The sequence below is a fragment of the Ptychodera flava genome, chromosome 13, assembly GCF_041260155.1.
Source record: "Ptychodera flava strain L36383 chromosome 13, AS_Pfla_20210202, whole genome shotgun sequence".
In the NCBI taxonomy this organism is placed as follows: domain Eukaryota; kingdom Metazoa; phylum Hemichordata; class Enteropneusta; family Ptychoderidae; genus Ptychodera; species Ptychodera flava.
In genome coordinates, this window is record NC_091940.1 from 20,543,691 (window position 1) to 20,557,739 (window position 14,049).

At 37.7% G+C, this 14,049-nt stretch overlaps 1 protein-coding gene across 3 annotated transcripts in view; it reads right to left on the reverse strand.

The window, feature by feature from the left end:
- LOC139147769 (NXPE family member 3-like) overlaps positions 1-14,049 on the reverse strand; it is a 17,139-nt gene continuing 3,090 nt past the window's right edge. For all 3 annotated transcript variants that reach the window (XM_070718963.1, XM_070718965.1, XM_070718964.1), the window contains 5 exons: positions 11,423-11,567; positions 7,137-7,348; positions 3,838-4,398; positions 2,999-3,051; positions 1-2,446 (listed from right to left, as the gene is read on the reverse strand). In XM_070718963.1, coding sequence (XP_070575064.1) covers positions 1,635-2,446; positions 2,999-3,051; positions 3,838-4,398; positions 7,137-7,348; positions 11,423-11,527 — 1,743 coding nt within the window. In that variant the 5' untranslated portion in view covers positions 11,528-11,567 and the 3' untranslated portion in view covers positions 1-1,634. The remainder of the gene's footprint in view (positions 2,447-2,998; positions 3,052-3,837; positions 4,399-7,136; positions 7,349-11,422; positions 11,568-14,049) is intronic.

The following is a 14,049-nucleotide window of genomic DNA, read 5'->3' on the forward strand; positions in this document are numbered from 1 at the left end:
CCAAGCGACCATTTATTCAGCACCGCTAAAACCAACCATGTTTCCTAAAGAAAGTGTACTTTTACTGAAATCGGAAAAGTTAAAATGTTGACAAATCAACCAAAAAATTAGAACAGAACCTCTGTTACAATTATTCTTTATTTACTTAATAATGTTAACATCCTTTCTCCGTCGCTATTTGTAAAATGTATTTCAGTGATATCATTTAATAACGATATTCAAAACTTCATCAGTTGTGTTTAAAGTAACGGCTTGAGCCCAATATGCATCGTAGGTCACACATTTCATTGCTTTATACATTAACATTTGCATAGCTCGTATACAGTAGACAACCATAAGCTCCATTCAAAGACTGGATAGTCTGAATGTGTCTGAGTTCTACTTTAAATTCGCATTTGTGTATCTATTTTCAACTTTGCAAAATTAAAATGGCTGAAATGGGAATCAAATAGGTAAGTGTGAAAACATTAATACAACGGTTACGTGAAAGCAAAATAATTTGCATAATGCTGTGTCTTGAAAATTAGATTTTTACGCTTTACATTTTAAAATTGCTTCTTAGGTCTGTGTCCTTCAAGTAGCAAACTTATGCGCACATAAGATGGGAGACCTGTAGAACATACAGTGTACATGATACGAAACATTTGCACAGACTTGATATGACATTTTTTTCAAAACTGTTAGGTCAACGAACGTTGGCGTAAGGAAGGAACTATTAGTGGAAACTTTCAGATAACGCTGATGATCCCATCATTTCGGATGTTAGAGTTGACGTATCGTAAGTATTAATCGAATACGTTAAAACACTGAGTAACCTTTCGCAATCAAGTTCGAGTCACTCCAGTGGCTACCATAATGCTGACTGTCTAACTTAATTTTACTGAATAAATTCTCTTTATTTACTTATCAATATTGATTTCAAATAAAACAATTCAACAATTCCTATATACATGCCAAACAAAAAATTGAACACAACTAAACAATACAACATTGTCATTCATGGTTCGTGCCGATACAAATTGTTTTACAATACTATGCCGGTTTAATTATCACTTAAGATTACGCGGCAGATTCACCATATCATTTAAGATTGAAAATATCAAAAAATTTGGTAAACACATAAAATAATTGAAAAATATTAATTTACTTTTCAAATTTAAAATTGTGGACTCCTTCAAATTTAAATGTTATTTTAAGGTATTATGCGCCTCAAAAGGGAAAGACTTGAACTATTGCTCAAACTTTCCTTTAGGAATCCTTCAACCATTCGCTTTCAAAATCAAGAACTGAAATCGGGGGTCACCTTGCAAATGTTGGTTATTGAGAAACAAATAACCAAATATATACTGATATTTAAATTTCAAATTGGCCGCCATCCCTGTGTTAACTCCTAGGAGAAAAATAACATGATTTCAAATTTCGAAAAAGTTAGCCGGTGAAAAGTTTTCTTACACCAAGAGCTTTAAAATCGGTACATCAAAAAAGAATTATAAAAGTTTGGGAGTCCGAATATTTCCTCCCCGAGGCGCTTTCTACCTTAAATCAGCAAAGACGGAAAGTCTTCTCTTCTATGCATGGAAATTACTTTCTGTTTAGCTAGAAACAAGTAAAGCTGGTTTGAGAGATAGGGGCTTTTAATTCTTTGAAGTGACAAGTTTTAACTGCAAATTTGGACATACATATGAAAACAGCAAGTCTACTTGTTGTGGAATTACTGTGTCTACTGGCATGTGGACATTGTTTGTGGCAAAATGAGCTAATGACATGTCATATACATCGACAAAATTCATGCCAAGACCCCGAAACGACTCTCTCATCTTTCTGTTCATATCATAGAGTGTCCAGTCACTACTGTGAATGTATGCCTCCATTCCCCTATGATCTCTTGGATGGGAACTTTTGACAACGATGGTAATGTCTGGACAGCGATTGCGCAGACGTGTGATTGCCAGACGTATTCTGTTTAGCCGCTCTTCATATGAAGCCTTTGTCCAAGATGCGAAATGATATGAGATACTTAACACAATAACAGAGTTACACTGAGTATCTATAATATTGTCAATTATGTCACTCTCGAATCTCTGCTTCCAAAAATCTAACACGGCACTTCCGACTGCCACAGCGTGGAAATGAAAAGTCGCGCTGATGTTATGAGAGCTTCCCTCAGACCTTTGCAAAAGCCCGCCCCCTTCGAGCTTCAGCTTTAACATTTTTGTTATGGCCGCATGCCACTGCCTGGTCGTCGAGTCCCCTATAATCACAAAACTCTTGCCGTGAGCACATTGTATCATTTGGTCGGCATTCCAGTGACGTGCCATGCAGGCGAGGGAAGTCCATTTCGTGGTGCTCTCCCAGAAACCATCTGATATAGGTATTGGGAGATCTGGTCCACAAGGTCGTAAGGCACCTGGTAGAAGACGTGCAAATTTGTCCTCAGACTTTGGTTCTGAAATGTAAAAGTGACAAAATGATGCATAGTGGTTCTGGAGCTGTTTTAAAGATTGTCATGATAGGGACACATGATTGAGTTATAAGATTTATAGTGGTATCATTAAAGTCGATAGGCACTTTTAACGACCAAAAAGGAAGTATCCGCCTCGAAAGTGAAAGACTAATCTTAATCGCAAACTTTGCTCAGTGACACCTTAAGTCATTTTCTTTACAAATCAAGAATAAAATTCAAAGTTTGTTACTAGAGAAGCAAATTTTCTAACATGTACCCTTATTTGAATTCAAAGTGGTCGTAACCCATGGGATAAATAAAATGTTCGATTTTCGAAAAACACTGAGAGCTGCAACACCCCCCCCCCAACAAGTGGTAGATCAGAAAAAGAATTATAAAAATTTGAGAGCCCAAATATCTGTCCCAGAGGCGCATTCTACCTTAAAATTTCAAATGCGACTGCATTGCGCCACAAATTTCACCGTAACTGTTAAAGATGTATTAATCGTCCTCGCCACTATAAAATACAAGGCTAATAAAGTTCCTGAAGCTGACCTTTTATTTCGATTTTCATTGGGCTGCCAGCCAATGGAGTCATCAGGTAAGGCCTGCAAAACGAGAAGAAATAATACAAAGGACATGAAATGCCAGTGTCTGAAGAAACACAGAAGTCGAGTATTGGTTTGTAGCTTTTCCGAACGCAAAGCCATTCAAAAGACCATGTTATATAACACATTATCATAATATTCAGCTATTCATAAATGTGTTAATGTAACTTTATGACAACAACAAGGCATAATTTCGATGAATATAGCAAAGTAATTGAAGATACTAAATTATATTTGTAAAGAAATTTTAAATTGCACTAAAATTAACATTTATCAAATTCATTACAAGCATTAAACCAAACCTCTGAAATATGCCCTTTCCCGGAATCTGAAAAACTAATTTGATTGCTATCTGATATACAGCTTCAAATAAAAATCATCTGGAATCTTGAAACACAGTTTCTATGCAACTTTAGAATATCGTTATGGAAGTCAACACTAGACTATATTTGCTAAAAATTGGCTCTCTGCTCTTTTATATTGGCTATTTTCTGAACCTTTAAATTAATTTGTAAAGCTTTAACATTTTCTATAGGCAAAATAATGTAACCAATCAAGAAAGGAGACATCCTAAAACAAAATAAAGATTCATTCAGAATTTATCTGTCACATGTACTACAAGCCACCTACCTACCTACCTACCTACCTACTTACTTACTTACTTACTTACTTACTTACCAACCTACCTACTTACTTACCGACAAACCTACCTGTCTACCTACCTACATGCATGCATACATACATGTCAATGACTAAGTGTACTACATGTACTTATATTTTACTCACTTTTTAAACAAAAAATCCTCTTCATCTGAAAGGGATTGTTGCACATATGTTACCAATGTCCTTACATCAGATTTAACTGTACTGATATCATCACATGACAAATGCTTCGGGCTGTCACACACAAATTCTGTTTTTCCTAAGGCATTTTCGTTCCTGTAAACACACTTGTTCTTCACAGTTGCACCTCTAAACACATAACACGTGCTTCCTTCGGTCGTATTCTGATTCTTGAACGATGCATTCCAGTCGATGCATCGTTCCTTTGGTCGATACACAGTTTCTATCCAGTTCACTGCCTCACGCGGATGAACCAGTGTTATCACGATACTGGCTGGACCTGCCCAACCAGCATAAAACTGAACCGTGTATGAACCATTGTTATGATCGATAATTCTTCCCGCGGTTGACTTTTGTAATTTGTTATTGGACATGACAGCAAAGAAGAAATCACCCCCCTCCGTGCGGTGTCGGCCGTAAGCATCATAGGTATCAATGGTCACATTGAGAATTTGCCCTTTAAAGACAGGTGGTGGATTTTTTCTATTCTCCTGGAGATAAAATCTGCAGGGAGGGAGCAGACAGTAACATGAATGATTCAAATTAATATTATTATATGAACTCATGGATAAACGATTCCTCGAAATTGCGGAACCTTGACAGGCAAAAAAAATTGTCAGAAAACAGAAGAATCAACAACCAAAATGCTCAGTCAGTTGTCAGACGAAAGCAAATCTCACAGGTATCCAGCAATAGAAAAGTTTTATAGACAATCGTAAAAGAATGTACGGTCCATTCATATTGAACATTAACTGCTTGAAAGCCTTGGAGAGGGTCATCCCATCTCTAGATATGCGTATAGGGATCAATACAACGGGTCTGATCCTATGCACAACATGACATATCCCAACTTCCTAACAAGACTATAATTAATTTCCCGTGGGCGACTATGATAGCTTTTAGCTAAGCATTCCTGCTGTAGAACGTTCAATGATTCAAATCCCATTGACTGGAGAACGAGCAGGGTTAGCTTGTATTACTCGTCAAATTTTGTAAGGGGGCAAGTCCATTCAAAATTTGAACAAGGAGCCAAAATAGCGCCATCGGTGGCAATTTTGCAAAATGAAAGGCCCACTGGTATACTATAGGTGGGTCTCCATAAATCAACAGATTACGACTCAATTATACCACGTTCAGGCGTGAGGAGGAGATTTTTGAATGTCACTCATGCTGCTCCCATAAAGCGAGGTTGGTCCATGGTCGAACTTTTACCTGAGCTCCAAAAACAAAGAATTTGGTACTGTCTGTCATCCGAACTGATCTTGTGCCATTTCGAAAATTTTAAAATGGCTGCTTTACTAAAACAGGTAACAGCGACTGCAGCAGCTTCACATGAACGAAGGGAAACAACCAAAGTTAATTTGGTTAAGTCTTGCAGCGATTGGAAAACAACAAAACTTTCGACCTATGAACATGCATCAAATGCTGAATTTGCTTTACATTGTTCGACATTCATTGCAAATTTCTAAAAAGAGGCAATATCCATCAAAAAGAAAGTCGCAGAACCTCAGACGGAACGACCCCTCCCTTCAGTGATAAGCTGTTTATTTAGGAAGTTGTTCATTAGTCGCGCCATTATGCATAGAAAAAAACCCATAAAAATAAATATATTGCTAGTGTGACGTCATCAATGAATTGTGTTTCCCCGAACATAGCTGTATCCCTCCTCGCCAAACGAATCGGAGGGACACTACCACTATGCTTTGGGAAACCCCAGTCTTCGATGACGTCACACTCGTTGAATACTACGAGATCATACATACATCCATCCATCCATCCATCAATCCATCCATCCATCCATCCATACATACATACATACATATGTATGTATGAATATATATATATATATATATATATATATATATATATATATATATATATATATATATATATATATATATCTGTGTTATGCCATAACAGACTGCAATAGAAGACTTAGGAGGCCAGAGATAGTGTCCCACCTCCCGATGCTGAAGTTTTTGCTGATTTTGAAAATGATTAGTTCTTATATCTAGAACACAAATTTAACGTGAACTCCACTATCCCATGCACAACTGAAAAGCTGTTCGTCAAACGTACATTTATACATTTAACATCATGCTTACCTACACTAGATCTGTACTGATTATATATTATTATACTCTGCCAGTATCCCCCGGCAGTGAGGTGCGACAAAGACAAGCATGTCACTGCGAGATGATACAGGGAGAGTTTTAAGGCAGGCCTTAGGCATTGCATTGTTAAACAATGTGAGCTTGAAAAACCAGGAAGCAGGAAAGCAGTGAATGGGTAGGGGTCCGGATGGGGTCTCCCCCTAATGACGATTCATATACCAGTTAAGGTAGAACACGCCTCGGGGGCAGGTATTCGGACTCTCAAAGTTTTACAAATCTTTTCCGATATACCACTTGTTGGGGTCATTTTAAAGCTCTTTGTGTAAGAAAACTTTTTACCGGTCTTAGTTCTTCGAAAATTTGGCGGCCATTTTGAATTTTAAATATCGTTAAATCTTGGGTCACCTGTTTCTTTAGTACCAAAATTTACACGTGCCCCCAGTTTTTATTCTTGATTTCGTGAGAGAATGGCTGAAAGTTTCATTGAGGAAAGTTTGAGCAAAAGTTTAAATCTTGCACTTTCGAGGTGCATCCTACCTCAACATTTGACGTTAAAATCACGATTTGGTGATACTTTGAAAATTCATCACTTCTAACAAAGTAGGTTGGCTAGATCATTTAGAAGTTCTATGGTAGATATGGAGATAATATATCCAAATGTGACAAATCTGATATCCAAATCTTATATCCAAATGTGACAAATCTGATATTCAGATGATGAGAGACTTTATTCCTGGCTCTGAATCACAACAGTAATTTTGTAACTAGCTGAATTACCGTACAATTACTTTGTCACTTTTCTTCAATCTTGACTTTTGTAGCATGCTAACCGGATACGCTTACCCATTCCGGACACCTGGTACCAACAGGTAACTAGTGGTTCGACATTGCACTATTGCTTTTGTCAATGGTGTGTTTTTTTGTTTCTTGGACCCGGTGATTTACTTGCCTTTAATATTAACGATTGCTGGACTTCATTTGTCGTCATATTATCACACTTAAAATTTTTCATGTGACCTCCCTGTTTGTTAGGTTTTTTGAGTAACTCCCTTTTTGATCGCCATTTTTTAGTTATATACCCGCCCATTCTCCCGACCTCATGTCCGTAAATGGCGGTTGTATACTTGCCTTGATTTAGCTGTCGATATAACGTGAAACTTTCTCAGAGACCGCGTAAATGGCTTTCCTCTGAGTATGATTTCTTCATCTTCAGTCTGAAAATCTATTGTACTATCTGGCCCAGCAGTTCTTGTCAGATGCTTTTGTGAGGACGTATCCAAGCACGTCTTGTTCCCGAGGCTATAAGCAACAGTCAGTTGGTTCGGTCGACCAAACCAGTACTGTTAAACAACGTGAAAATCCTGATGAAAACTCATGAACATGTAAAACACTAAAGATTATTTTGTAAGAAACTACAACTGATGCCTCGCACTGTAGTATGTGTGTGACTAACGAAATGGTTCCTGGTTCAGCAAGCCTTAGTATCGGTTACCCAGACTCACTGAGTGGCTCTCATCCGGCCGCTGCTTCACAGTCTGAAGAAATCCCACTCAAAAATATCCGAGTAAGCTGTTGCGACAAAGACAAGAGCGATGCGTCCTAGGAGCAACTGACCTATCATGTAGCTATTATGTCTCGAGATACAGTAACGGAAAATGTAGCTTCAATGTGATGTTACCACGACTCTTGAAGTCACTCCTTAGTAATGACTGTGAACAAAGACTTTTATTTCTCACATTCTTAGCCACTTTGAGTGTGGAATTGACGGTTCGGGGAAAAATAGATTCCACCGTCTCAGAAATCGTCAAACACTGTGTATAAATTCTCATATACGATGCGGTAGATGTATAACACGAGCTCTGACTGGATAATAAATACAATATGCAAAATATTGTCCAATTGCGCATGAGTAGCACACGGACCGGAACTACAAATTGAGAGGCCACAGTGCGGTGGGAGACGACAGTGTTGTCATGCTTTTGAATGTTGAACGTTGTTGGTGACAGACTCACAAATGACGGTCAAATTTTCAAAATAACTAGTGGACATAGGCCACTTGGAACATATCGCCAATTTTTCCTGATTAATATCTCGTCTGGAGCACAAACTGAGGTATCGGCAGTGAATACATGTACGTTTGTACCGTGTGAATTAAGAAAAATCGAGGACATATAAGTGACGCGGAATAATATATACCCACGAAGTAGAGTAGTCAGTCAATGTTTCCTGTGAGAATTTAATGTATTTTATTCTCATGTGGGATCACATTTCTCACACTCGTTGGGATATTTTGTCTCACACGAGATACAGGCTCTATTATTCTACACTTTTTTTGTCGCGAGCAAAAGCCGTTTGACGTATGATCCGCACCTAAAGCTGCTTGTGTAATTTGACGAATGGGTGGTAGTGTATTGTAAAACGGGAATTATAGCACGGACAGACGACACACTTCACAGTCAATGGTTTGTACATTCCCAGTGATGACATATTTGTAACATGAAAATTGACAGAAGCACGATAGTTTGTGTTTAGGGACTGGTCAGTTTCTTCGGCCTGGGGGGGGGGGCGGTGGATTATTTTTTGCCGACGTCAAAAAGTGGCTGACCCCCCCTATTCCAAATTTTGAAAACAGGGTGACCCCCCCTATTCCAAATTTCTAAAACAGGGTGACCCCCCCCCCCGGGCGCGACAAAGGTAAAACAAAAGATGGACATAAATTATATATATATATATATATATATATATATATATATATATATATATATATATATATATATATATATATATATTATATTTTACATTTTACATATATTTATATTTTAAATAGTCATTCTATGTTTTAGTGAAATTGTTGACATGTCAGTTGTAAGATAGGAATTTCAAAGTGTCAATCTTAAAGTTTAAATACAGTACATTTTGAATGAGCTGTATTTTGAATGAGCTGTGAATGTATTTCACACTTTGTCTGCTTAACCAGATGTCCTGAACTGTTGTACAGAAATGGATGTCAATCATTAATATCAAAGAGGAAAAAGCAGTGAATCAAAAACTTTGATGGGTGTTAAGACTTGCCAACCATCCAATTAAATCTACTGAGGAGCCATAGAGAGCTTTTTTAGCCAAATCTGATGTGTACAGTGTCTGCGAGGACCTTTTCTTGTGTAACATTGAAACCATAAAAGCACAGCTAATAATGACAAAAACTGCCTTTTTAACTGTTATTTTGTTCATAAAAAATCATCTTTCTACAGAAAACCTATGAAACAAAGGAAAATAATTGCATCAATGAGAAGGAAAGATATCTTGTCATATTTCTATCTCTAAAATAAGTCACTGTATCAAATATATATTGTGAAATATTTGTGCATGTTGCTTTCTCATACTGAATTCTCACAGAGAGAACAGAAAAGTATCAGGAATTTGTCATCCTTTTCATATGAAATGCAGATTTCATAATGGTACACTTTCACTTAGCAAACATCAAGATATCTCTGAAAGTATGGCGCCCGAAGGGCGCGCCAAAAAATATGAAACATCCTGATATCTCTGATATATATGCCTTGTATATTAAAGTCATGCACCTGAAGGGCATGCTGAAAGATGTATGATATATTAAAGTAATGAGCTTGAAGAGCACGCTGAAAATATTGAATTACAGATATCTCTGATGTATGTATGCTTGATATGTTAAAGTTGGGCGTGCTGAAAAATATGACTGATTATTAAAGTTACGCGCCCGAAGGGCGCGCCGAAAAATACAACTGAATGATGAATTTTGTGGCTGACACTAGCATTTTAGGCAATGATGAGCCTGTGTCAAAATTCAAAAACACACTGACCCCCCCCTATTGGGCATTTCAAAAACATGGTGACCCCCCCTATCACCAAAGTCAAAAACAGGGTGAAACCCCCCCCCCATGAATCCACCGCCCCCCCCAGGCTGAAGAAACTGACCAGTCCCTTATTTCGACTAATAAATTGCCAAATTATAGTACTGAATATTGTTAGAGCAAGAGAAGAAACCTTTCATCAGTTTAAATATGTTTCGTATAGCTTTGTAGGTGAGTGGATGTGCACTATGGTTTTCGGAGGGAATGATATAAATCAAAGAAGCTTAATGATGACAATTGTGTGTTCTATAGTAAAATAAGATTACTGCAACTTTACCAATTATCGAAGGGACGTGAGAAAAATAATCCCACATCCATGGAATGTCTCACCTGAGTTTTGGAATTTCCGTCTCCGGCGAGTGTGAGACAGAATTTCCCCAACTCGTGTGAGACTTTCCATCTCAATCCATTAGGGTAAAGGATTATATTCGTCTTGGATGAAGTCAAGTACGATTCAGGATAAAAAAACATAGTTCACACTCCTTATTGAGGTTCGACTTCGAAAGCAACTTTATGAACATAACCTTGACGCAACATTTTCCAACACTTTGTCTCAAAAAATGATAATTTAATCATATATCAGTTGCTCCAAGGATCATCGCTCTTGAACGTAGCGCGCCATCTTGCGAAGATTTTTAAATTGGAGCGTCGCAGAACATTCTGAGTAAGCGAGACTGAGCAGACCTCTCCCAGATTGGTGTTCCGCTGAGGGCGCCTCACCATATGTTAGCAATCGGAGCTGCATAATGCTAGGACTGATCATGAATCCTGCGACGGTTAAGCTCAACACTGTAGTTTCAAAAGATAGAAAATGAAATAATCTAAGCTTAACACTGTAGTTTCAAAAGATAGAAAATGAAATAATCTTTGCCTGACAGAAGATATCTTCAGCTGATTTTCATTCGAATCATGAAATCTTAGTCAAGAAAAAACATCAATCGCATAGAAATATACGAAACACACTAGGATGTTTATATGCTAGCGTTTGACGCATGGTAATAGAGGTATGAAGCCCAAATGGCGTATGATGCGCGGTATGTGTCCAATTGAATGACACAAATTTGCGCTCTCGTAGTAGCTATTTTGCAACAGGTCCACCTCTCGGCCTTAAAAGGTAAAGTACAGTGGGTCATCAAAACCGAAGGTGGTTGACCAAGACGAAGACCATTAATTCGAAATGTCCTACTTTCTACTGAGAGAGAGAGAGAGAGAGAGAGAGAGAGAGAGAGAGAGAGAGAGAGAGGGAAGAATAATTGCGAAGAGAAGATGTCTTATTCCTGCTTTTCACCTCGTCGCTTTGCTTGCTGGCGGTATGGACAGTTAAGTCCTCGCTACTTGCTTGTATATACCCGATTGTAAGGTCCCCAACGCACTTTACCATAGGCATGAAAGAAGAAACGAAGTCATGAAGGTGAGAAAACTGTTACGTCTAAACTTACACTATTTAAAGTCTATACAAATGTAAGAAACGAAACTGTTGAAGGCGATGTGGTGGCATATACACCAACTGTCAGTAGTACTTACAATTTCTTCAATTAGTGCTCCGAGTACCACACCTATTATCAATATGAAAACGCGAGACCTTTCAAATATAGACCATGGTGGCGTTTTGGTCGTCGAGTTCGGCATTCTGCGATTCTTGGCCGACGTGTCCTACGTCACCAGTGACCTGCATTAGTAACGAGTGAAAGTAGTGTTTCATCTATCAAAACAACGAGAGGACATTTAACACTGCAAGGAAAAACTAAAAAGAAAGCTCACTGTAAAAAAGTGCTCAGTACAGATTAATTGAAAGCGATAAAAACGTGAAAAGGTTTTTCAACCTGGAAAGGTATTTCGACCTAAAAACTAAAAGCGGAAGGACAACCATGCATGGATGAAATATTTCATTTCTTGATAGCCCCAAGTTAGTATTCTGCCGTGTAAATGCCGTAAAACCGGAGTAATTCCATGTACTGGAATAACGCCGGCATCAATCAGAAATCAGATATCTTTTTAATCATGATGGAGAGTGTTAAACATAACGACTTTAAAAAAAGATGAAAATATAGCGAACAAAAAGTAACCCGACCTACCCTCGTGTTCCTTTTTCAGCACATACCGGTCATTTGATTTGTTTATGCTAAATTTGTCTAAAGTCATTCACTTTTTTCTATTTTCTACACTTTTAATCTACTAAGAATATAAATTCTACAAAGAACACAAACAGCAAATATATTTTTAATCATGATGGCGAGCGTTAAACATAACGAACATTAAAAAAGATGAAAATACGGCGAACAAAAAGTAACCCGGCCTACCCTCGTGTTCCTGTTTCAGCATTTACCGGGTCATTTTCATTTTATTTGTTTATACCACTGGCTCACTTTTGTCTAAATTCATTAACATGAAATACTAGCCGTTACGTTTTTGTTATCTTGTATGTATTGAGGGTGTTGATGGCTCTTGTTCTCGCCTTTATGTTGATTGGTTAGTTTTCTTTCTAGTCGCATTTTAATGGCTGTTAACTGAGCACTGTAATTGGCTGTTATTTGTGTATTCTGATCGGTGTAATTTTTGGGATTTCAGAATCTTGTGTTTTAGAATAGCGTTATTGAGTTTTTCTTCTGTAGAAATTGATGTTTGTATTTTCTGTGGATTGAACTGTGCCTAATCCGTACATGATTGTTGGGACAGCTAGTGTTACACTTATATATATGACGATGGATACTTAAGGAGGTATTCTCGTGTATTTAAGCTTTCGACTTAAACCTGCAGAGCAGGAATATGTATGAGTCTTAGCTAGTGAAGGGAAAGCAACTCCACACATCGTTCATATATCGCTGATATGAGTTTAATGTATAGTGGTGATTTTTTTGTTATAGAACCGATTAGGCACGGCGAGACACAGCTGTAATCTGCGTGTCAGTGCAGACTGTGCTCCAGAGTGGAGAGACTGCGTAGGACACTGAGATCCTTTAACGCTATGTTTCGAAAGTTTGCCAGACTATCTTCATCAGTCATAAGCGTAACACTAACTGTCCAAACAATCATGTACGGATTAGGTAATACACGGCCCAATCCACAGAAAACACAAACATCGAATTCTGCAGATCAAAACTCAATAACGCTAATAAAAATCTAAAACATTAGATTCTGAAATCCCCAAAAAATACACTGATCAGAATACACAAATAACAGCCAATTACAGTGCTCAGTTAACAGCCAATAAAATGCGACTAGAAAGAAAACTAACCAATCAACATCTAGGCGGGAACAAGAGCCAACACCACCCTCAATACAAACAAGATAACAAAATCGTAACGGTTAGTATTTCATGATAAGAGACACAAATGGTAACACAACTCTCTCCTACAACGAATAGAACATAAGTCTACACGAAGACGAACAGTAAAAGACCTTTACTAGAGATGGAAGACGTCCTTAGACATAGGTGAGTGAAAAACAGCAGGACAGGATCTTAGGCCGCACAATGAATCGACAAGAAACAAAACAACATTACAGCAACAGTAAACGTTGTGAACAACATACATAACTGGATACAGTATGGGCCAAACAAGGATGACTATACCAAACGGCCTTTTAAAAGCCAACACATATTCAAAAGGGAGAGTTACCGTATCAACACTATGCCATGCCTCAACACTAAAAATGTACACTAAAATTACACATAATATTACAAAATAATAGAAGGGGTCAACATCATAAGAGGGCACAGAAATAGAGACCAAAATAAACATATTACGTCAACAAAAATGTCGCATTACACGAGCACAAACCAAAATGAACATCAATACACATAGCAGCCTCGAATTCGCCTGAATTTCACCTTCCAAAACACAGAATAAAATACATCCTGTGTCTAAGGAATGTGATCAAGAACACTATCAGAAAACGGTGAGATACCAATCAAACCGTTAGATAAAGGAAGATGAATGACATTCTACACACTAATAAGGAAGCGTCAAAAATAACTCGTCAACCAGTGATTTCACACAACGATTACAACAGACAACATAACAGAAAAAAAATCCTGCATTTTGACAGAAACGGACAAAATTAAACATGTTGACGATCACATATATCTATCTCTCAATCTAGTAAACACAATACGAACACGACCTTGAACACAGTAGAACAAAATTAGACAT